General features: G+C 37.5%; 3 protein-coding genes across 5 annotated transcripts; all 3 read right to left on the bottom strand.

The window, feature by feature from the left end:
- Nucleotides 1-4,454: 4,454 nt before the first annotated feature.
- mtdha (metadherin a) lies at nucleotides 4,455-12,317 on the bottom strand. Of its 3 annotated transcripts, none has more exons than XM_042506495.1 (12): nucleotides 11,733-12,317; nucleotides 10,331-10,429; nucleotides 9,946-10,057; nucleotides 9,537-9,704; nucleotides 9,327-9,377; nucleotides 8,179-8,358; nucleotides 6,994-7,071; nucleotides 6,725-6,796; nucleotides 6,193-6,320; nucleotides 5,752-5,862; nucleotides 5,492-5,591; nucleotides 4,455-4,821 (listed from the first exon to the last, which is right to left on the bottom strand). In XM_042506495.1, exons 1-12 carry the CDS (start codon nucleotides 12,078-12,080, stop codon nucleotides 4,754-4,756), a joined length of 1,515 nt encoding a protein of 504 aa, XP_042362429.1. In that variant the 5' UTR covers nucleotides 12,081-12,317; the 3' UTR covers nucleotides 4,455-4,753. The 3 variants fall into 3 exon arrangements, with proteins under 3 accessions (XP_042362429.1, XP_042362428.1, XP_042362430.1); XM_042506494.1 differs by having other exon boundaries at nucleotides 6,994-7,074; nucleotides 11,733-12,314; XM_042506496.1 differs by lacking the exon at nucleotides 9,327-9,377 and having other exon boundaries at nucleotides 6,994-7,074.
- Nucleotides 12,318-13,322: 1,005 nt separating this feature from the next.
- Nucleotides 13,323-20,478, bottom strand: rrm2b (ribonucleotide reductase M2 b). The gene is made up of 9 exons (XM_042507212.1): nucleotides 20,306-20,478; nucleotides 18,449-18,613; nucleotides 17,608-17,724; nucleotides 16,689-16,822; nucleotides 15,562-15,656; nucleotides 15,309-15,442; nucleotides 14,786-14,890; nucleotides 14,542-14,655; nucleotides 13,323-13,963 (listed from the first exon to the last, which is right to left on the bottom strand). Exons 1-9 carry the CDS (start codon nucleotides 20,351-20,353, stop codon nucleotides 13,811-13,813), a joined length of 1,065 nt encoding a protein of 354 aa, XP_042363146.1. The 5' UTR covers nucleotides 20,354-20,478; the 3' UTR covers nucleotides 13,323-13,810.
- A 211-nt stretch (nucleotides 20,479-20,689) lies between these two features.
- On the bottom strand, nucleotides 20,690-24,632 carry LOC121957951 (nuclear transport factor 2-like). Its single transcript, XM_042506773.1, has 5 exons — nucleotides 24,543-24,632; nucleotides 23,419-23,539; nucleotides 22,586-22,657; nucleotides 22,300-22,398; nucleotides 20,690-21,007 (listed from the first exon to the last, which is right to left on the bottom strand). The coding sequence occupies exons 2-5, from the start codon at nucleotides 23,521-23,523 to the stop codon at nucleotides 20,891-20,893; spliced, it is 393 nt and encodes a 130-aa protein (XP_042362707.1). The 5' UTR covers nucleotides 23,524-23,539; nucleotides 24,543-24,632; the 3' UTR covers nucleotides 20,690-20,890.
- Between the last annotated feature and the right edge of the window lie 1,005 nt (nucleotides 24,633-25,637).

Genomic DNA, 25,637 nt, shown 5'->3' with positions numbered 1-25,637 from the left:
GATGCAAGTGAACAGGGAAAAAGCATAGTTTAGTGTCAGCATTGTTTGTGGGGAATTCTGCTACAAAAATATGCCTCTAACTCATACTTTAAGGTTATTTTGGCAACGAAAACATGATTAAACATGGTTAAATCATCAGTACTTCCACAGGACTTTTCATAGATATAACTTGCCTGAGGAGATCTGGATTTAGGGCTTGATACTGTTTAAAAAAATACTATATCAGTACCAATACTACTACCCTTCAAATGATACCAATATCAAGTGATATCAGTCAAATGCATTACTTGATACCCATAATGTGAATGAATTGGCATGTAGTACAGTCATAATTTCGAACATTTTGGTGGCATGTGGCATGCTAAATTGCCCATTCGGTCATATACACCATGCTGAACGTCACCACACCACAGAGTGTATGGGTTGTAGCTGCTGCATGAGTGTGAGCTCCATGCTTGGTGTTGGAAGTTAGCCACTGCTGCTGTTGGCTGATGGTCCTGCATTAGACTCCCGGGGAAACACAAATCTAATGCAGTTCTTGTTTGTCTGGAGACATTTCCATGTTACTTTGTACTGGGATATTTTGTGAATACATTTGAGGTAGATATACTATGTGGGATTTTCCTAAAAAAACAATCAACATACTCATACAAATGTAATCCCTCTAAATCCTCACTTATGACACACTTAAAGAGTGTGCTGGTGTGTCTTTCCTCAGAGACTCTGCCCTCTGCTTTTATTTTCATGTTTTTATCTTATTTTCTGAGCTCTGGTTTATGGGCATGTACCCCCACAGTGCTTAGATGAGGCTGGGGCTTTATATAAAAAGGTAGCAGCCAGGTGCCAGTCTGCAATATGAAGGCATCAAAGAGACACGATACGGGATGGATGCAAATAAAGGTGGCAAAAAGAAGTAAAGCACATTTAAAAACAGTAAACAACAATCCTGAATAGAATACCATTAACAATATCAAGTACCAATATCCAGCCCTGCTCTGGATGTTAGACTCAACAATATCTCTATAAATGTAAACATTTGATCACTAAGCCCCCCATTAATTTTTTTATTGCTATTCTGTTGCTGGAGCAAAAGTTTTGGTACCCGTTTACTTCTTGAAAAAGGATTGTGTTGTCGTTTGAAACAGTCTGTATTGCTGTTGTTACTTTGAGACTTTAAGCCTCAAGAAATAAAATAAATAAATAAATAATGTAAACCATAGGTTTAGTAAGAAAGCCTGAAGACACACAAAAAAAATCTATGGCAATATGGTACCAAGCAATTCTCGTTTATTTTTACCAAACAAACATAGAAATATCATTTGTATCTCCTCAATAAACAAAATCATTCACATAACCGTGTCCTAGAGATAATTATATAAATACATTGATTGAATCCATTTTATTCATCAGTAGAAATTAAAAAAAAGGGGCGCCTGAAGCCACAGCGACAAGGTATCATTTTGTTCTATCAGCTCTACTAACAACTATGCATCACCACCAGCTGATCAACACCTTGATGCACAAAGGCTCTTTGACTACCAATAACAGACTCCTCTTAATGTCCGCTAAGATGTCCACAGAAAAAAGCTGCAATTTATCTCAATAAAAAAGCTCTTACAGTATATACACTGAGTGGTACTCTTGGACCAAGTACTAACAGTTAAAGCAAGAGATCGTTCATGTCATGTACACAAGTACTGTTATCAAAGTCATGCAAGATGAAATTAATTTCTGACATCAAAACTTGCAATTGGTTGGAAACTATAAAAAAAGGATGCCAATGCACTTTCTATGCAACTACAGGTTAAGGCATGGAATTAAATTCCTTTTATATGTTTGTGTGTGTGTCTGTGTTGTTTAATATATTGATATGGAATTAAAGCTGCTCCATTTCATATCTCTATGTATGTCTTCATTCTCAATTTATGTAAAAAAAAAAAAAAAAATCCCCATCGTAAATCCTGGATGTCAGGTTAAACAAACAAACAAATTACACATTTCACATTCTGCAAAAAGGTAGTAAAAAACAATTCATCGACATCAAAAGGAACTCAATACAGCCTTTTGCACAGTGCAATCACAGAACTGGAAAAAGCCCTTACAATCTGTACATATGGCATGGCTTTTTCAAGCACAAAACTGGAAGATTAAAAAAATAAAAATCAGACATGAGTGCAGGAGGGACAACTAAGTAGAAAATCAATGCACAGTCTAGTCAGCTAAAGACAGACACGAATAGTGCTACTGCTTTATGGGGTAATCCCACGACTCCTTTACGTCACATTACAGTGCCTCCTGGTGTTTCATATCAGTTACTGCGCTCTATACACAACAGTTATCTACAGTCCTCAATGTGAACCCAGAATCAGTTTACAAAGTCCAAATTTCAAATTCAGCATTGTCCTTGAAGAAATCATCTCATCTTATCCATAACTGATAAAACAGTAATTTTTCTGCTGACAGTGCACTCCGAATCGTCACTTAAATTTTTACCAAATCTGGCTAAATACATTCCGTCAGTGACATGTTTACATGCACACTTATATTCCAATATTATTCCAAATGTGACACTATTCTGAATTTGATGTGCGTCATGTTAACAGCATATTCCATTTGGATATTTTTTAATAGGCCTTTTTCTAAATGTAGCATTTTCCGATTGAGACGTGGCGCTGTATTATTGAGGGTTCCAGAAGAAGCCTTTCGACATGTATGCAGCGCATTCAGAATAAACGTCTTAGTTTAGGTTTTTAATGCACTTTGCAATACACACAGCTTGTCTGTTTGCTGTCAGCTCTGTGTGCTGTCACAAATGTGTTGTACACAAAACAACAGTTTGCAAGGCCGTGGTAGAGATGAACGCCTCAACCACAAACAAAAAAAAGCCAAGATTTCTGGTCAGAAGGAGAAACACACCTTTTTAACCTTTTGAAAGACATTGATATCGACAGTTTTTACAGTATGTGTACATACTGGAATGCCAAACTTTACAAGCAGGTGGTTGAAGGAATGAAAGAGAGGCTGTGCACGCAGGGGAGAACAAGTGTGCCACAGGTGGAAATCTTTGGAAAACCTTGATTTTGATGCAAAGAAACAAAAATGGCACAAGCAACAGCCACTCCCTTTAAAATATTTTGACGTAGTATAAGACCCATTAGGGCCATTCATCGGAGTATGTACGCCTGCATGTATGTGGGAATAAATGCGGAGTATTCATTTTCATTAGCCAATGTAAACAGCTTAGTAGGAATATTGGGGGTTTTTTGGAATAAGGGCAAAAAAACAGATTTTTTTCATGCAATTGTAGTCAGTGTCTTGCTTTGTATCTCCCCACAGCTTCGAAGCTCAAGCCTAGTACTGTATTTAACCATATTTTGGCAAAAAAAGAAAGTTTGGAACATACTACCACACATATGTACAGTAAAGAGGTGGGATACACTGCAGGGGTGGTTGTGGAGAAGTTTCCATGGCCAAATACTATTTTTTTCTGCTGTGAAACAACCTGATCACAGCTGCCATTCTTTATGAAGGAGCTTTTACAAGGAGCATGTTTGTAATCAAAAGATAGATTTTGGTAGATATTACTTAAAAGGATAGGCAAACCTATTTTAACACAACATTTGTAATGTGTTTGTTGTGAGAGTCATAGGCTGCTGTAATCATTACTCTTGTCCATACTGGCTGTGCAGTGACACCTTCATAGCGCTACTACAATGTAACAAATGAGGTACAAAATGCATTTTTAGGCCCAAATCAGAGAGTGTGTTCTGCAGCTTGCTTCTTCTTTATTTATTCCGCTATTTTGCTAAGAAGTAAACTCACAGATTTCCAAATCTGCAATGAAAATGGTGTTAAAATGAGCTCTGTATGATTGGAGCCTTACTGTGAAAAAGTGCCGCCTAATGTTCAAACATTCAAAACTAATACCAGGCTTCAGCAGTCTGAGAACAGCTACATCAAACCTTTGTTCAGGCAGTCACGTGAAGGTTTATTGTCAGGGTTTTATCGTGGCAACAAACCCCATATGACTGCTGGGACTGCATCCTCATATTAGCTTCAGATAAACTTGAGAATGCATTTTTGCACAAAGTGAGGAGTGTGGATTTTTGAACCCTATTACTTATAATGTAGTTACGCTATGAGGGTATGACTTTATGGCCAAGCAACCCTGTGTACATATAGATACATGAGGGTTGTACAGGGATAGACTTGAAAAAAACCTGAACCTATCCCCATCTGAGACCAGCCCACACATGCAGCTTGCTCCCACACATCTCAGTATTGATATAGAGGCAGAAAGCATGGTAAACAAAACAAAGTGCAATATTATTCGGAGAAAACATGTTTTCTTCTTTTGGAAATTTCCATTAACAAAAAAAAAAAAAAAACATGTTGTGTTTTTGGGGTTGAATTTATAAACACACACACTTCGAGAGGGAAAAAAAACACTTTTGATGCCATAAAAAAAGTATTACATGAACATGTACCTGCACTGCAAGTCCACCTCCCCTGAAACTCCACTCTGGTTGCAGTGTAGCAAATAGTGCAAATTAGTTAAGATCTCAGTCCATAGGACCACATTTCATCACTACATTTAGCGAAGCAGCTGATATCCACCGCTTGCCTTCTTTTTGTTTCGGTAACTCATAAACTGTTTATGTATCTCAGAAAGAAACTCTGTACCTGGTAGTTATTGCATGTGACACGTTTTACAATCATTTGCATATGCTTTGTGTGGACCAATGATGTGACTTCATATTTCCCTTCGTACCTTCTTCTTCTGAGAGGGCTTCGGAGGCTCCACAGTCTGCTCAGGCTTCTCTGCAAGAAGATGAAAAAGGAAAAATAAAACGTTTCTGCTGAGAACCATCTTATTTTTACTATACTAAGGGAGTCTACAGGCACCAAAATGTAATGCTTTCTAAGACATTTGAAGATATTTTTAACCAAATTTGAGACTCATTTTTGGATAAATAATCTTTTCCTTATTGAAAGATTGCAGGTTAGTATATAGGTACAGTAAGGCAGCAATAGTCTGTGGGGACTTGGCTTGGCAATCAGAGGGTCGCTGGGCCAAGTCCCCGTCTGGTCCAAGTATGGAGTGTGGACTGGTAGCTGCAGAGGCGCCAGTTCACCTCCTGGGCGCTGCTGAGGTACCCTGAAGCAAGGTACCAAATCTCCAACTGCTTTCCATGGGCAACCCCCTAACTCTGACATCTCTCCATTTAATGCACGTATAGGTCCTGATTGTGCATGTGTGTGTATGTGATTACAGAGTTTCCCCTCAATGCATATATAAAGGTATTACACACTACAATTTAACGCTGTAGATAAATTTCAATCAATAAATGAAAGCAGATGGACCTGCAAACAATCTGTACTACAAATATATATATATATATATATATATACAATATGTATGCTGTATATATATATATATATCCTTGCTGTGAGTTAATATGAACTCAGAGTCTGAGCCGTTGAAACCTACTCTGAGAAGATGATATGCTGGGATTCTGCTTTTTGGAGGCCAGCACAGGAGGCTCTTGGAGTTTGGGTACTGTGTTGACGGGAGGCGTTGTGCTCACCAACTACAATCAAAGAAATGCAATGACATTACAAAACTGAGAAAAAAATGCCTATGTTAATTTGATGTAAATATGTACAAATAAATGCCATAAATAAATAAAACTGTTTCATAATTTATAGCAAGGTTTTTAATCTGACAGCTTGATGTTTGTCTTTTCTTGCCTGAGCCTCAGATGCAGCCTCCTCTTCTGTTTTCTTCTTCTTTTTCCTCTTCTTCTTGGATTTGGCTGCTCCACCAGAGGGGTCTTCAGTGTCCTTCTCATCCTCTGACACCTGCCATCACAAAAACAGACATTCAGGTTATCAGACAATTAGAATCACTAGCTTTTGGTAACCAATGGCAGGGAGAAAACAGGAAGTACTCTTTGGGATGGACATTAAAATACCAAATGAATCACAAAAGAGAATCAAAGGTATTCTGTTGCTGATTTTTCTATTCATGCAAATGTTTAACATCTTAGCATTTGTATTGCCTCTTTAATCCAGAATATAAAAAGCCTTCTTAAAATAGTATTAAGACTTTAAGGCTTTATGTAGAGTTTATTTAAAAATGTCTCATGGTTAGTTAACCATGTAAAGGGTTTGACAGAGCGTCAGTGATACCTTGTTGGGGACTGGCTGTTCCTTCACTGGAGGCACTGGTGTCACCAACAGAGGGGGCTCTTCATAGTTTCCCCAGTGCACTTCTGGAGCATTCCAGTCAGAGCTTGGATCCACTGCTGCTATGCCATCTAAAATAATTCCCATCATCACACAGTACATTATTGCTGGCCCTGCACACAGTTACTATGTCCACACTTCCGCAAGTCATGTTAGCAGCTGACATATTTTCCTGTTATGACCGTGTTGGGGACACATCAGGAAGCATTAGCCTTTGTCCTGTCATAGATATGTGGTCAAATGCATACCAGACCACCTCGGCAAGCAGTTTGGGTGATCGGATCACATCGAGTCTTGATGGTCACAGGACGGGATATAAGAATTGATGTTTTTTATGTGCATGTATTTAATTTTAAGACATAAAATTAAACTTTGACAAAAAAAAAAAAATCACTGGAAGCTTTAACTTTTCTTTTTATGATCTGGTGTTCTTTAGAAGGCTGAGCTGCGTGAAATAGGCTGCGGAAATACTCACTGAATCCAGACCATTCATCATCAACATCAGGGCCCCTCGCCCACTGCAGCTCCATTGAATTTGATACTGGATCTGAGAGGCCAGTCAGAGGGAGATGGAGAGAGAGCGGGAGGTGAAAAAAGGTAACTAAGTCAAGGTGCAGAAAAAAACCCTCACTGGAAGCTGTTACAGTAAAGTGGAAAAGCTACATCAAACATGCTTCTGAATACACATCCCGGAAGTAGAGTCAGCTTTGTGACTGGGTGATAACAGTCAATCACAATACCAACCTGTGGTGTTTAGTCCCAGCATGGAGAAGGTAACAGGGTTGAGGTCAGTCTTCATACGACTATCAATGCCACCCCATGCTGCTGGAGAGAGCACACAGAAACATGCTATAATTTATATCGTCGAAATGCTGCTCTGACAAACAAATAGTGGAGCTCAATAACATCTTCAGACAATGTTGTTAGCACAGTTTGTAGAGTTAGCACTGTTAGCTGCTGGCTCAGCGACCTCAATCTTTAGAACTGTGTGCAGACAATCCCAGCTCAGACTCTAAAATCATATACATATTCTGAGAAATGCATATAGCTTCTTTAACCCTCATCAGTTTTCTTGTGCTGTGTTAAGATGAGTAAATTGGTTTGATTCCTTTTGAAAACATGGGGAAAAAAAGGCAAAGAACATCTTGGCAAGAAATGTCCCATAAATTGCAAGAAATGAGTAAAAGGTGACAAGAAAATAAGAGCAAATTAAAAAAAATAATCTGGAAAAATGTCCAGCAAACTATATTTAGAAGCAATTAGTTTTTATTTAAAATCAAGTTTCAGAAAAAATGTATACATATTTTTTACTCAATATTCAGCACTTCAGCATTTTCTTGTTTTTTTAATTTATTTTTTCTTGCTAATTTCTGAGCCATGACTTAAAAACTCAAACTGCTCATTGCCGTCTCACCATGTATTTGAAAGAAAACAAACCAATTTACTAAGGTTTCAAATTTTTAACAATGCCACTCCAGCCTATTTCTCTTGCTCTTACTCTTGCAATACCACTTTTGTCCAGCAGATGGCTCAGTTGGAAAGCCTTAAAAATATACTTTTATCTCAGTGAAATTAAATGCAAGAAAAATCTTATTGTAATTTTTTTTTTTTAATTATGTTAGCATACAAAATGGTTTTATCGTTATTGTAGCCAGTCTTGAAAATGCTGAAATAGGTGTGTGGACACAAATGATCCTGTATGTTGAAATCTCTGATCATACTGCTAATCTACATAGTAATAACTGGGACTGTTAAATCACACAAGAATAAAAAAGACTAAAAGCCTGACACTGTTCACCCAATGTGTATGTGATTACTCCCAAACATATTTATTGTTTTGTTTCAAATCCACGGTGCTGAGCGAAGCCAGCACTGCTATTAATATTTAGATATGTGGTGTTCAGAGGTCTACCCAGGTTGGGGTGGTACCTTGTGTTTCCTGTCCCCAGGACTGAGTCTTAGGAGGGGCCCTGTAATGAGTAGCCGTGGGCATGGTATTCCACTTGGTCCCCTCCATAGCAGCCATCTGACGAGGGACCTTCACAGACAGGTTGACAGAGGTCCATCCTCCGCCATTAACTGAAGGCTCCTCTCTCCACCTGGAAGTCACTGAGGAGACAGACATCGGGGGAAGACAGGGACTCACACAGGATGCTTTGTCAATGAGTGACTTGTCCTTGAGTAAGACACACACTGACAAATAGACCACATCAGCGAAAGGTTGAAAAAAATGTTTAATTTCTCTGAGGAGTCTTTTCTGTAATGTTGTCAGACACTTCTAATAACAATCTGAGCCCGTCAGTAACAAAAACAAGCACTTTTAGTGGACATAAAATGACGTAAAATTACATAAATTGACAGTGCCTATTTGCCCGCAGGGTTTACATTACAACCTGTTTTGCTGCTGCAGCTGCAGGTATCTCTCAATACTGGTCCAATTTTAGAAAAATGTCTCCATTAGTCACTTAGATTAAGGATGCACAATAATATCAACATGTCATTGTTATTGACAGATATTAGTTTTAAAATGAAATATTGGAATCAGCTAACATGCCGATTTCATGCACAAAGCATCAACCCTAAGTTGGAGTATCTGTCTTTTTTTCCACAATGAAAGAATATTACATACACTGAAAAGCATTGTATTTTATATCTCCATAGGTTATGCATAATATGATTTTAATTCTAATACAGATGAGACTTGATGATGACTAAAATTAAGTGAGAAAGAAAGTGTATATATCAGTATTGGTTATCAGCCAAAAGAGTTGTTATATATTGGCATAACGGATATCAGCAAAAAGTCCAATATCGTGCATCCCTAACTTAGACATAGGTCCAAGATGAAAAATACAAAAGTTTTCCTTTAAGACCAAGATCATTTCTTTAAAAACTATCATAGGCTCGTTCAGTTACCACACCCAGGAGGACATCTTTATGTATATCGTCCTCCTCATCTATATACTAGAAAAGCTTTAATTAGGAATATAAGGAAAAAGAACTAAAGAAAAGGGAAGCTATTGAATAGTTTTCATATCTCCGTCACAATAAATGCTTAAAAAAATATGTTTCTTTACCCGCTGCACTAGCTGTCTCCCCTTTTGCAGTGGGCCTTGAAAGCAGGGACTCTGTAACAATGTGGCAAAATAACATGTCTGAGTACCTTACAACATTACCAGATAATTCTTTTTACGACATGAGTGAACTGTTCAAATCAAGCTGCTAAACATATGCTCAGTTCTGTCAACACTATATTGTAAAAACATGTTTGTTGCACTGATGTATACCTTGGTTTCCTCTGTTCTTCCTGGTGTTGGTAGGTGCTGAGGCCACAGGTGCCTCCACATTGCTCTTGGGAGCCTCCACCCCTCCTGGGCCACCCGAGTCCTCAGGGCCCTTGTCCTTTCTGCGCTGCTGCCTCTTCTCTCGGTTACTGACTTTGGTCTCCCACGCACCTGTTGGACACCAAAAAACAACATTAAATAGTTAGGTGACTTACTTTGCAGTAAGTGATAATAACTTCAATGATTGACTGTGGATGAACTGTTGTTGACGCTGGTTACAACAGGCAAGACCACAGAGGTCAAATAGGCTGTGAATACTGCCCACGTGAGGGGTGTGTACAGGCTAAAACTACAGCATCAGTTTAAAATGAGAAGTTGTTATGAAACATCCCCTACAACAGTTTCGTCTCACCATCATCAGGTTCCTTCCCGTCATTTGTAGACACATGCTGGACTGGTTTCACCTCTGTCTTGGTTTTCTTCTTGTTCTTTTTCACGTGCACAGGCGCCTGTACCTCATGAACCTGTGGAGAGAGAAATTAAAGCAACATTAATGAAAGAACAGGGTTTAAAAAAAAAAATACTGACAGCAATCCTGTAACTTTGTTGTTCTTTGAAGCCTAGCCACATCGGCAAATCTGACAAGGAGTGACAGTGAGATTTCAGCAGTATTTCACCAATAAAACTGTCTCATTAAACTTCAACACAAATGAGCAAGACTTTAGAGAAATGTGTAGCTGCCCTGCCCATCATCAGTTTTGGGTCCTTTTAGTTTGGCAGCAGCTGCTGAAGCATACCTTGTTGGTTTTTATCTGCTGGGCTAGCTTGGAAACCACCTCGGTCACTTTAACATCCTCCTGAGCTACAGCCACTGGTTGTCCATTGGACTGAGTGTTCTGGGAGAGAAAGACAGACATCAGATAAACATGATGTTAAACATACATACCTAATTGCAGACTGTCATTTAATTTCAAGGTGGATCTTTCATAATTTACTTCACAAATCAGACTGCTACATGGACATACGGTTTTTTTTAAACTGGAAACATTGACTAACCTACAATTCTAAATCTAAAAACAGGATCCATTCTGTGGTGGGTAACTTCATAAGACTTTTGGCTCTGAACTGAATAGCCAATGTAGTCACGTTTAAAATGTTGTTTTTGAATTGTTATTATACTGATTGAATTACAGCTTTATAAGCAGCAAACCTTGATCACAGATCTGTGAAACCAACCTCTTTCCACCTTATATATACAGTTTATTAATCATGAAAACAAGTGCTATGCTTCAGGTTAAGGGTGCAGGCAAAAATAGATACATCATATTATCCTGATATTTTTGCATGACAATATGGCATAGAAACAGAAACTATCCATGTATAATTATATGAATGTAATATTACAAATACAAATTAAACCATGGTAGCCTACAGTAGTAATCAGTGGCTGTTTCAGTCTACTGGATACACTTTGCTTTTTAAAAAATGATTAAAGTGAGATGAACAGATTGAAAACTTGTCTTTTTAGATAAAAACTGATTTTTTTGACAAGGTATTCCTCTGGAGACATGATTTCCAGTTGAAATGAGGTCATGGATCACAATATATAACAATATATGTCATACTAAGCTCATCTACTCAAGCATCGCGATAATACCGTATTGTTGTATTCCTACCCCTACATCAGGTATGTCATACCTTAAAATATACTTAAACTTATAGTTAAATTATAGTTAAGTGTGTGCATACGATAAGGTTTTTAATGACGTTACCTAACTTGAACTGTCATTAGCTACTGGCTAATCAGGTCCTAACATTTATCTGGGTAGTTAGCATGTTCTGGACGAGATACCGTGATTCGTCGTGTCTTCAGCTGGTTTATTTTTGTCATTTGGTAAGTGGGTCACACGATAGTCCCTTGATAGCTTGTTATTGTGTAAACAAAGTGGGCCGTGATGCTAACGTTAGCTAATTCATGGTGTACGAGATAGCAAAGTTGTCTACCTAACGTTCAACTCAACTTTAGTGAAAATAACAGAGGGAATCAACTTATTAAATGACTTTAAAGGTAGCTAACGCTAACTGATTTCACTTTGTTTAGCGCTGACGTTAATTGTTTCTCGACACATATAAACAGACGCACTTGTTTTGATTCACCATGATTCAGCTGCTCATTAGCGCTGCCAGCAGTAACGTTACCTTTTCAGTCGTTTTCTTTTTGTTCCTCTTTTTGTGCTCTTCTGGTTTGGCAATTTTAACGAAGCTGGCCTTGCTAGGCTCACAGCTGCCTTGTGTGACCGGGGATCCCCGCTTTTTCCCGACAAACACACCGCCACAGACGGCGGCCCAGGACAGACAGAGAAGCAGCAGCAGACCCACCGCGGCCGTAGACAGGATGACCCACGTCGGATACACATCAGGCTTCAGACCCAAATCCACCCCGAACTGATCCCGAACATACCCCTGTCCCGACGTCAAGAGCTCCTTCAATCGGCTGGAAAGCAACTCGGCTTTTTCCAGCGCAAAACCTCGCAGGTCCCCAGCCATCTTTCCAAATTACGAAAACACTAGCTAGCTGTTAGCTTTCATTGCCAGCATCCGTATGCTAACGGAGGAGTGGCTAATCTGATCTGACTGCTGGGCGAAATGTCAGTAAAACTACACCGATTTATGCGGACTGTTAGAAGGTCAGCAGTAGAGCTAGATTTCAGGATTTGGCCATACCCAAATAAATAGTTAAATAGTTGTTTATAACTGGTCACCCCGATCTGAAAATAAAACTGCTGAGATTAGCTCTCTGATCACTGTATGAACAGATAATTTAGGGACTGTTCATTATTTATGAACGGGGGACAAAATGAGGAATGCAGTATAGTTTCTTGGATGATTATGGGATGCTATGACCTTCAAGCCTACAAAGTGGGTTTGAAACGCACGTTAGAAAAATATCTTTGATAGAAGTTGAAGTCACCTATACAAATATTAAGTCTTAAGGTGCATACACTGTAAACAGTCTTGAGTACTTTATACTTTATATTTTATATTTTGTTATATTTGTATATTTTTAAATTTCTGTTTGAGCTGCTGTGACAAGTGAAATTCCCCAGATCAATAAAGTTTTATCTTATCTCATCTTAAACTATATATTTACTGTACTTATAAAAAGTAATTTTATCATATTAAATGTACGCAAGTATTGAAAGTAAAAAAATAAATAAATGCTACAAAACAAAAGCATGTGGCCAGAATTTTGAGAATTATGGTGTAATTCTTCATAACGTGTACACCACCTTATAATTGGAGTGTACATGACTATTAAAGAAAAAACAAGGTCTTTTTTAAAACTTAAAGAATTTAAAAACCAAAGCCCAGTTTTTCTGTCCCTAACATTTCCTCATTCCTCCATCCACCCCTCCTCCCTTCCTACCCTATTTTTAGTAAGTAAGTAAGGAAAATGCTTAGGGGAAAAGTAATGGTGAAGTATACAGTTTCTTTATAAAATACAATGGCGTTACAGTACTTTTACTAAGTATTATTACTTCATCACATAACACCACTACATTTATCATAACCAGAAACTATGAATTTTGGTAACTTATGGTGGAGGGGGCTTCATGTATTTTCCCCCAATCATTCTACCCAATGTCTGGGGAGGGTCGTGATATATTAAAAAAAAAACCAAAAAGAAAAACCAACAAAAAAACAAAACTAAACCACCCCCCAGCTAACCCCCTGCTCTGATAAATAACATATATTTCCCTATCAAAAACTATTAAATTACAATTAATGTTCCATTTTACAAAATATTTTATTTTACATTAAAAATGACAAAATGTTAAAACAATCAACCATAAAAGTCAACTGCCACAACTGCAGCTTGAATAAAATATATTCTAGATATTAACCATTTTGAGGTACAGATTAATAACTCCTATCACCCATATGTTTATCCAAAACTCCGGTTACACGTCTGCCCTGCAATATGTCGAGGTAAACAAAGAGCCATGGGCAGGGCTTACAGGATCCATTTGTTCACCCAGCAAACTGTTTTTGCATCTAATGATCTCCAGATATAATGCTCAATCCGTATTGCCAAAAAGTTATACATGCCTGCTGAAACAATGCAACTTAATTTTATCTGCAACTGCACATGTCTTTTGTAATACTGTGATAGTATTGTGACAAGACCGAAGAGTGTTTTTTTTTTATCAGGTTCTTAAACAAAATAAATAAATAGCTCAAATGTAACAATGTTGTAACAAAATGTCATCGAAGTTTTAGAAATCTGCATCCAGAGTAAATTCACAGTCCATCATACTTGACATAACTCCAAATCTCTGATACTCCGCCACTCGTTTTTCAAAGAAGTTGGTTTTCCCCTCCAGTGAAATGGACTCCATGAAGTCAAATGGATTTTCAGCTTGGTATACCTTTGATAAAAGGAGAGAGAAAATCATTATTATTGCTATTACAAATAGCAATCAAAACACAATTGATCAACACATCTTCATGTTATTTGATTGCATTTCTTTCTTTAAATAACGTGCAAAGCATCTGTCATTATGGTAGTTTTTCCAAGGTTTTAGACTGCAGAGGACTGCTTTAAAGGGACAGTTAACCCAAAAATCAAAAAATACTTTTTTTTTTGTCTTCCCTGTAGTGCTTTATATCAGTCTAGATTGTTTTGGTGAGAGTCTCCGAGTGTTGGAGATTTTGGCTGAAAAAATGTCTGCCTTCTGTCCAATATAATGAAATGATGTGGCACTTGGCTTGTCGTTCTCAAAGCGCCAAAAAAATAAAGCATTTGCACATGCCATCTAATTCTATTATTTTAGACAGAAGGCAGACAGTGCTACGGCTGATATCTCCAACACCCTGCAACTCACGTTAAAACTATCAAAAATGATCGAAAGCACTACAGGTAAGAGGAAAAATGTGTATTTTTGATTGTGATATATATATATATACATATATATATATATATATTTTTTTTTTGTATGATAGTTACCTTGGCCAGTCCAAGGTCATTGAGAAGACGGTCGGCTACAAACTCAATGTACTGCTTCATCAGACAACTGTTGATTCCAATGAGATCTACTGGCAAGGCCTCTGTCAGAAACTCCTGCAACACCAAACAAGATGCATTTATATATTTACAGAACAAGATTTTGCTTTATTGGTCTATTGCAGTGTGAGTCGATATAAATAAACTGTAAAAATAAATAAATAAGTAAATAAAAACACTGTCTGACCTGCTCGATGCTAACAGCTTTGGTGATGATGTCCTTGACCCTGTCCTCTGATGGCTTCTTCACCAGGTAGCTGTACAGCAGGCAGGCAAAGGTACAGTGCAGTCCCTAAGAGACACATTAACATATAAAATAAAGATAATTCAGTATTTCCTTTTGCCATTTTCAAACAGCAAAGTATGAATGGAAGAGCCAAACAAAGCAGCATCAAAGTATCAGCAAATATAGGCACTGATACAGAACAGTCGCCTCAGAGTGAGCTGAATGGCCTGATGTGACAGGAAGAACTTGCACAGCCTCTGCAAGAGCAATGACTATGATTTCTATGTTGTATTATTTATGTGCTGCATGATGTCATGGATAACTTAAATTTCACCCCGAACTGGCTCCAGTTTCTTAATTGTAGCCTGAGTTAAAACATAAGTCCTCTTCCAAGTTTTGTCCACTTTTTTGCAGCTGCACTCAAAATTGGCGGTCCTTTCGGCAAAGTGATCTACATGTCTTTTTGTCTGTGAATTCATCTCACCTCATCCCTGCTGATCAGTTCGTTGGAGTAGGTCAGGCCAGGCATTAGTCCTCTCTTCTTGAGCCAATAGATGGCAGCGAATGAGCCAGAGAAGAAGATGCCCTCCACTGCTGCAAAAGCCACGATTCGCTCTCCTGATGGGAAAAAGTGTCAAAAACTGCTGTTTACTATATATAAATGTGGAGCTCCTCTGGACGAGAGTTTCTCATTATAATGCTATTTGCTATATGATGTACTGAATGTTGTATCTTACCAAATGTGGATTTACTGTCGCTTATCCACTGTAGGGCCCAGTCTGCTTTTCGTTTGACACAGGGCATAGTCTGAATGGCATTAAATAAGTAGTCCCTGAAACACACAGTTAACACAAAATGACCCACATTACTAGCTAAGACCACATAACATCAGAATGTTAAATACAGTAACTAAGAGAAGTACTGAATATTGCAGTTTTAGGTTGTATGGTTATAATGTGTTATTTTTGATGTGGACAAAATCCACTTTTGTCAGTCAAATGCCTTATTTCCACAGCACTATTTGGCTCAAAGTGTGTAACTTTTGGTAGAGTCCTTTAAGTCCTTCTCTCTATTTTTTGCATTGTTTGTAAATCTGGGGATAAAAATGTGTCTCATTTGAGAATAAAACGACATATTAAATAATACATTTTAAGTATTTAAAATGTACAAACACAAGCTCATAAAATATTTTAATACAAATTACGTCTAATTTCTTTCAGTCCCACAAAATACAATTACATAATACTCAAAAGTGATAAAATACACATTTAAAATACATTTAATTGTTCTGAGGTAGGGAGGGAGGGAGAGGGGGTTAAAATATGGGGAAAAAATGTGAGTAATGAAGTCTCCTTTTCATTTACCGTGTTATGGTGATTCATGCATGTAAAGTGATATGTAAGGACCAGCACAGTGTAGACAAACATGAATGTTTGTGAAATATATGTAAACTTACACTTGTTAATAAATAAATAAATTGAAAAAATAAAATGAAATACTGCCAATCTGTGATGCCATGATTAAATATTGTAAAACAATACAACATGGAGTTTGATTCGTTTGTTGTGAATTGTCTGTTAATGCAATAAAACCGTTGCCTTTGTAGTCTGTAAGTACACAAACATCTGCTGCAGCTGGAAAAGCAACAGAAATTTTGCACAAAGTGGAGCAGACTAAGGCTGCGATGAACAGGTGCGAGTCTTACAGTTTGTATGAATCTTCAGAAGATTATACACATGGGAAAAATATGTCTGTTTGTGGTTATGTACTTGCGCCAAAGGCACTGTGGCACATAATCTTTACCATCTTACCATCGCCACTGAGCATCAGAAGGCCTTGATCAAAATGAGAAACGTGAACTAACCTTTCCTTCAGGTCCCTGATGTAGGTGTTGATGAGCATGCTGTACATCTCTGAATGAACAGTCTCTATGAGGATCTGGAAGCTGTAGAAGGAGCGTGCTTCAGGGAGCTGCACCTCCTGGCAGAACCTCTGCACCTATATATTAGATAAGACACAAACATGTTGGGCATTCAGTGTCCACATCCTGGAGGATACACTGCCCAGATAAGGGGTATAAAGTTTAGCAATAATTACTCACAGATATACTTGTGTTCTTAGGCCTAGTCTCTGTAGATAACAATATAAAAGTGTGAAACACTGATTGCTTTTTATTTTTTGTTATTCTTATTTTTCTACCTGAAGGTTCATCAGATTTAGAGGCTGCGACACAAATTTGTGTCACTGTTCCAGATAAATTCTCCTCTCCTCCACTAACTGCGACTCTCTATGACAGGATAGCGTAGGGGCACCACAGTGAAGAAGATAACATAAAAACAGGAATTACATGTTTTGTTTATAAATGTTGACAGGTCATTGTTTGGCCAAAGATTAGATTTGTTTCGAGCATTCAAAAAATACTGTTATGTAAATTTTTTTGTGTGTTTTTTTTTTTTTTTTTTACTTTTTAAAAAATTTCTATGCAAAACATGTCAGAAAGAAGCAAATGTTTAATAAGTTGGCACATGAACTATTCAATACAGGGAAAGTGTTAAATTCATACCCTATACGGGCAATGTATCTCAGGATATACAAAATGTAATCTGAAAACTATAGGTCATATTTTGAAGAAAAAATAGAAAAACAAATCATGAAAATGTGTTATTTTAGCCTAGATCCATCATAAAATAGCAATTAACTAATTTCTCTGAATACTTGTGCGTGCCTTCATATTTAAGGGATAAGTGACAAAACATCTGTTACAGCTGAGTGAAATCCCTCACCAGGTTCTCATTGACGATACCATCGCTTGCAGCAAAGAAGGCCAGAACATGTGAGATGAAGTGTTTCTCCTCAGGTTTCAAACGGTCCCAGTGTGCCAAGTCTTTGGATAGATCAACCTGAAAGACACACACATTAACAGTACAGCTGTCAGTCTCATAAACGTTGCAGTGGATGACAAAGTGTCTCTTTTCGTTTTGGTGGTGTATTTGTGTCGGACTGCCAAAGGGACAAAGGCAGACTGCAGTATATTATTCACTCTGCTGAGAAGATAGATAGATATAAACCTTTTTGTATCACTCCCCTAAAGCAGGAGCCTGACATCCATCAGGACTAAAACTTCACACCACAAAAACTGTTTCTTTCCAACTGCAGCTAGCCTCATCAACAAGCCACATACTGAGAACTTTTGCATCCCGGGACAATAATCTGCACATTTCTGCACAGCTTTTAAAAAACAGCACTAATACAGCTTTTCACCCTTATATGTTTGCTCTGTGTTTAACTGTTAGGCAACAAATCATCACCAAGTCAAATTCCTTGTAAGTGCAAACTGACTTGGCAATAACACGTGTCTGATTATGATAACAGTATGGGAGAATCAACCTGAAATAGCAATCAGTATGGTTTTTATGTGTTGTGCGCATTTCAAGTGGTGCCATGACAGCACGGTTGAATTTTTAATTTTTTTCTTCTAAAGTATTCAATTTAAAATATTATGATACTGTGAAATGTATGTTTTCATCAAAATACTTTTGGTAAGTATACTTTCCATTAAGCCAGCTGGAGAAACACTAAAATTAAATTACCTAAATTGCTTAGTAAAGTCAAACTGATACCCACTTCTTCCACTGTCCAGAAGGAGGCCTGTGCCTGCTTGTACATCTTCCAGATGTCGGGGTACTGAATGGGGAAGATGACAAACCGTCGGGGGTTTTCTCGAAGTAAAGGTTCTTCCTCTTTCTCTGAATCATTTTGACAGTCTGGGTCTTTATCCTTAAGGCCGTTCTACAAAGAACAAGAACACAGTAAGAAACTTATCAGCAAGTAAACATACTCTCAATTTGCGTTTGGTATATTGCTTTATGTTTTACATTATGAGAGACTGTTTGATGTTAATGGGAGGGGAAAGTGGTGTAAAAAGGAGGAGGCATGTCAAGTATTTGTTTAACCACAGGAAAAGATGACACTTTATCATAGACAAACTGTAAAAACAGAAATTACCTTTGGGTGGTCAATAAACACATTACATGGACTGAACACTTGTGTCAGGGGAAAAAAAATCTAAGCTCAAAATATTTTTATTTAATTAAAAAAAAATCAATCTGTGTCTCATTTAATATTAAGCCAAAAATAAAACATTTGTACAAACTAAGCTGCATGCATGACAAGAGTCTTTTTTGCAACTTTAGGATTTTGTCTTCCTCTTTTATCTTTCAAACATTAAGTGGTACATTTTAAAATTAAACATTAATTTATGGTAATGGAAGGTTAATACATTTCCCCCAGTCACTCAGGGAGGCTCAAGGGAAAAACATCTGTAGCTTTGGAGAGGCTCAAAACAAAACAAAACAAAACAAACAAACAATAATAGAAATCAGAACCCAGCCACCCCTTCTTCCTACAAATAAAGAACAGTCCCTAAAATGACATAAAGTGATTATGGTTAGACTTTAAATTTTATGCAGAAACCAACTCACTTCACTTTCAGTATCAATATTGTTCATATGGCAGTCTTTGTCATAGCTAGCAATGAGTAAATACAATTTTAAAAAGTCACTCCAAAGCTACCCACACCTCTCGTGAATAAAGATCAGTCCCTAAAATGATGCAAATCCTCCCCAAATCAACTATTACTGTATTTCAGACTTGATGCTGAAATCTACCCACTCTACTTTCAGTATTCATCACATGGAAATCTTTGTCATTGACTAAAACAGAGGTCACACCAGAGCCACCCACTCCTCTCGTAAAGAGCAGTCCCTAAAATGACAGAGATGCCCAAAATTACTGTGTAGACTTCAAACTTGATGCTGAAACCTACTCACTTCACTTGAACTCATCATGCCGCAGTCTTTGTTATACGCAACAATGAGTTCATTTTTTTTTAAAAGTCCCATCCCAGCCACCCCCTCCTCTGATAAATACAGAAAAGTCCCTAATTGCTAAATTTAGCAAAGCACTTGCAGTAACCCTACTACGTTAGTTTTTTGGACTTTGGCAGACAAACCGTGTTTAAGGATTGTCCCTTTAATTACCAAATATAATACTGCTGCTATTATAATACTGCGCTTGCGCGCTAACTCCAACAACATCCACTACATGATCCACAACAAAGGACATGTCGTAACGTGTCCAACATAAGCCTGAAAAATACCATTATAGGCGTTATTGCCATTATTACCACTTAGGTCGACCCTTTTGTCGACGATTGTTATATCCGACAAACCCCCACAACGTCTCTGATAGTTAAGCTAGCTAGCTTACATTAGCAGGAAAGGCCAGTTTTGTAACATTAAAATATTAACCTTAAATTTGAAATAACCCACATCCATTACGCTAAGACCTTAATTCGACTTAAGTCGAAGCGTATTCGCCGTCATTTATTCGTGGTCTCGGGAAAGGAAACTTACGTACTGGTTGTTTTTGACGTAACGTCCCCCATAGTACAATTCATTGCAGTGTGCAGAAATGTCTTACCGTTTCTTTAAGGTGATCGGAGTGCCGACATATATTCACAAGGTCCATTTCCCGACAGTACTATTTTGTCACCGTCGATGTCATTCGGAGCTGTGGATCAGCTTCGTCTCATAACCTCGTGTGGATGCAGCTGCAGCTTTGTTGGCTTTAAACTGACAACCCACACAGGGAGGTGCAGCGCCTCCAGTGCTCATACACATCACACGCTACATTACAAAACCACCAAGTCCCGTTACCAGGCTGTGACAGGACACCAGTTCCCCCAAAACTTCTATGACTAACCTCATGCTTAAAACTACTCAGTTTCACTTTCAATTATTCTCTGTCACATGGTAGTCTTTGTCATGGGCACATATGAGTAAAACAGTAAAAACAGAGTGAGCATTTCAGTTATAAATTTATTTATTGGACAGGAATTTAATTTGACATATTGCAGCTTTAATGCAGTTAGCATGCTTATACATGTACTGTAACCACAGAGTAACTTTGTATGTAGTCTTTTGTGTTTTCAATGACAACACAACCATAGTGTGACTCTCTGAGCTGGATGTCAATGTGTGTAAACGAACAAATCCAGATCGTTAGTTACACTGGTATGTTGTGAATCCCCAACCTGAACACGTCATTCGTGCAGGCCCACGAGCCGTTATGGGACCTCAGCATGAACACTTGATGGAAGGGCATTGGTTGATCTTCATCTGCCTGTTACAGAAAAGGGTTTGGAGGCATTTGTGAGCACGATGATGACAAATGGTAACGTTGACTAAAGCAGAAATGCAGAACAAAACAATGTTCTGCTCTATTTTTAAATCTAGATGAAAATGTTTTGAGGCAAATACAATGCTTTGCTTTAGCTCCTGCGATAACGAAGCAGGCTCTCTTTCTGACAGGCTTCTGCCAAGGACAAAAGGACTGACTTTTTATTAAGGTGGCAAGTATTTAGAAGTAATAAATGTTTTATAGATCAGCAGAATTATAGTTTCTGAAAAACAAAGGATTTTTTTACCACACTCAACATAATGACAGGTATAGCTGCATTAAAATTAATTAACATCTAACAATGAATATTGTTTACTATCAGACCAAAAGACAAAAAAATGAATACTCTGCACTAAAGACATGTATAATAATTCCCACATTTAGTCATAGCCTAGCCTTACATTTAAATCTGTAAATTGTTAGTATTATTAATAGAGGTTGTTATGTGATTGTATACATTTCACTTTTTGCTGTTGTTTTAACCAATTTCATCACATTTCATATTAACAAATTTGTACCCAAAGACTATATTAAGTATGATAAAGGAAAATGCTTGGAAAACTTGGAAATTTTGAGATCACAAAGAAATCGGACTTTTATCAACAGTCAGGATTTTTTTTTAAAATAAAGGAAAAATGCTAACATTGTGTTTATTAAATCTCTTTTATATGTATACATTTTTTACTCTGCAAATATTTGACATTGAACTTTTTAAGGGCTCTCCTTGTAGTTTCTGAGATAAAGCCGTCTTTTTTTCACACTATATTAAGTCTTAAGTGGGAACATTGGACTAATGTTTCTGCCTGAAATATTATGAAATGTACAGAAAAACTCTAGTCCCATGTGCCCAAAGTTAATATAGTATTGCAAGAAAAACTCACTTTCCAGTCAAACAATTTGACCAAGAATTTCTCAAGATTTGTCCAAAGACAAACCCCAAAGAGCACTTCCAAAGTTAATTCAAAAATGCTAGTTTTGGGCACAAAAGGGTTAAGTACTTTCTTCATGGTTGTGGCAATGTTAATTGTAATTAACACCGCCTCTTTCACATGAAGATGTTTGTAGCTGGACTGGAAAAAACTGATTAAACAGATTGGGCTTTGTGATCCAGCACAGTCAATATTAAGTTCAGTGACGTTTGGTAATCCAAAGAGAGCCAGACTGAATTTTAACTCACTTTGTGATACGGGCCCCAAGTGCAAATACAAGGTTTTCAACAGAATGTACCATCTTACCTGTAACTGTCCAAACACCATGATCAGGATACAACTATCTATTGTGGGTTGGAAGTCTTGTTCTGTGATGATGTGCTTAATACGCTTGAAAGGCAAGCTCTGTGGGATGATAACGAGAGAATTTGTTCATGGATTGTTCAATATCACACACACACAAAGACACTTAAATAAGAACCTGCCAGTAAACAGCTTTGCTCCTTTTTTGTTAAAATTAACCTGTAAGGGAAACCTACTTTTCCCACATTTTTTTGTGATTAACACAAACTGAGCAGGAAGAGATACTTACTACTAATTTGCCAGCGATGGCGTCTCTCCCCTGAAAAGGTGATCCCTCCCACGTCAAACAGGCCTCGGCAGACTGAAAGAAAGTACATCCAAACATGTACACCACATGCTGATCAGCACATTTTAAAGTACATTTTTAACAATCTTTTTCATACCTCTAAAAGTAAAAAGTATTAAAGTATTTATTCCTATCACAAAAAAAATCGACAAACTAGACTTTTAGTTCTTTTCAGAATTTTCTCAATACATAAACGAACACTTCATCCTTTAGTTTACTGCAAATGACTTGATGGGCATAGCACTTATTCGATTTCTAGCATAGAGCTTAACAAAGTTCACATTGCGCCTCATGCAAATCACTGGTTAGTGTCAACCAGGCACAACATTTCTTTCTTCAACCACCAGAATTTGCTTTACTCATGGCTGAAACTGCATTGCTTGCTTGCAGCGTAACATTGTTTTACTTTTTTCTTTTCCCCTGCGGCTGTCAAATTTGAAGCTGAGTAAACATGTCCTTCTTCTAGCTTAACATGTGGATCACAGCCACACAAAGTATACTACTGCCACCCACCAAGCAGTGATGTATGAACAAACAGGTACTGGACGTTGGAGAAATGGTTGCGGGATACAAAATACTGGTAAGATATAAAAACTGAGCAAAAAAAACCACACTCAGTGACATGCTTCAGATCAAAATTAACACCTCCAGGCATTTTTAGATCTTGAAAATCAAAAACTAAGTTTAATACATTTTAAGACTTTTTAAATATCCACAGAGTCCCTGATTGGTGTTATCAAACAGGCAATAATTAAAAAGACAGTGAACAAACTTACATAGAGATTACCCAGTCCTGCCCTGTTGGTATTGTCAAACTGGTTGTAATATTCTTGGACAAAGCCCTCTCCAATCTTTTGCCATATTTCTTTCTCGCAAGCCATCTGTGAAGCTTCGGATCTGCAAAATAAAAGAGTCTGGTTATTAGCAGCCAGTCATGTTGACCCTTTATGAACACATTATCCAACCTTACATTTTCATTGTCACTAAAATTATTTAAAAATCCCAAATGTTGCTTTTCAGTGTATGAAATATTCAGTCATTGTGCAAAACAAGAAAAACTACTTCAACTTAGGGTTGATGTTTTTTACATTTGATAAAATTAGAACAGCATGCTGGCCGGTCATGATGTCTCATTTAAAAGAAAATATCTGCAGATACTGTGGATCTTCCGATATTATTGTGCATACTCCCAATTATCATCAATATAATATATATATATATATATATATATATATATATAAATATATAAATAAATATAAATATAAATATAAATATATATATATATATAATATATATATATATATATATTGACTACAGAAATTGAAAGAATAAGCCCATATTATTGATTTCCACGCCAGACAGAACAATTTAATGTTTAGCTTACAGTTAACTCATACATATATGTATATAAACATCTTTTTATTTGTATTGTACCTTCATCGTTAAATGGGAAACCCCCGAAAATACAGTTTAGGGCAAAACTAGTGAAAGCTCAATTTTTTTGGGCAGTGGAAAAAGTTATTTTTGTCTGCTTCCAATACTGTTGTATGACTGGGCATTCCAATTAAACCAGCTGCCCTGGTGTATATCACAATTAATACATTAAACAGGCGTATTACGGTTAATGCAATAGAAGTGGAAGCAGTGTTATATTGTAAACTAAGCCCAAACCGTATCTACTATTCAACACTGCGAGCCACCGCCATAAGTCAATCAATAGCTAAAGTTATGGCTAACGTTAGCGACCAGATTTGCTGCTCCCGGAACTGCTTTATAGAGGTTTTCTCCGTTCTTTCTCCGTTGTATTCGCCTCAACAAAACCGCGTTAATACAACCGGGCGTGTTGTTGCTGAGTAGCATCGAAAACAGTAATTTACCGTGCGCGGGAGTTTTAGCTTACTTTTTTAATTAGCGTGCGAGCCAGCGTGGAATGAGACAGACCCAGCCGAGGATGATGGGGTTCCCGCTTCCTCCGTGTCATGACAAACCCATGACGTCGATGGCAGAGGACCAATGAAGACTAAAGTCGTTCACAATTTCGCCCTGAGTTTAGCCTGTCAGGAGCTCATCCTCCCTGACTATGTACCACCAACCTCTTAGAGTAGCCATACCATACAGTGGAAATACGGAAAATCACCACCTCCAGTAAGATCAAAACTCTGATTCAGATGGTTGGACTTACACCAGTGTGTCCTGGTAAAGGAGGCAGGATTTGAAGGCATACTACAGGGTAGCGCTGCCCGAAAAACTGAACTCAGGGCACTACGTCCAGAGATATCTTAAAGGCCCAGTGTGTAGGATTGAAGGGTATGTAATATGTAATATGAAATATGATATGATACAAAATAACATAACATAACATAACATAACATAACATAACATAACATAACATAACATAACATTACATAGCATAATATAATGTGTTGTCTTATCTGCTGCTTTATTCTTTTTCTTCTTCTACCTAAAAAAAAACTGGTTTCAATGGGTCAGTTTGTTTTGGACAGGAAGACACCTCTATGGATAATTTGGTTCCTGGTAAAAGCCTCCTGAACATCTTAATCTCAGAGAAAAACAGTGAGCACCCATTAGAAGGTACTGGGCTAGCAGCCTGTTTCAGAAGTGCCAAGTGCCATCAGAAAAACACCGTTTTGTAATGTGATGCTGCTTTATAAAGTGTTTTTACAGGTTTTAATCACCTGGTCCTTCTATTTTGAAGAGGAGGAGACCTCTGCGGATAATACGGCTCCTGAATTTAAATGCCACTAAATCTCCCTGAATCTTACACACCATTCCTTTAACAGTAATGTTACACAGACAGATTCAAGTTTGGGATTTAATTTGTGTTAGTTTAACCTAATTCTAAATCCTCAATTTCATCACTTGCGTACTTTGAAGGTGCATGAATAAGGTCCATTTTGTTTTGGAGAGGAGGAGACCTCTGCTGATAATTTCAATTCCCAATAAAATCTCCTAAACAAACAAAAACACTCTTGGA

The sequence above is a fragment of the Plectropomus leopardus genome, chromosome 18, assembly GCF_008729295.1.
Source record: "Plectropomus leopardus isolate mb chromosome 18, YSFRI_Pleo_2.0, whole genome shotgun sequence".
In the NCBI taxonomy this organism is placed as follows: domain Eukaryota; kingdom Metazoa; phylum Chordata; class Actinopteri; order Perciformes; family Serranidae; genus Plectropomus; species Plectropomus leopardus.
This window is presented reverse-complemented; position numbering and strand designations above follow the sequence as displayed.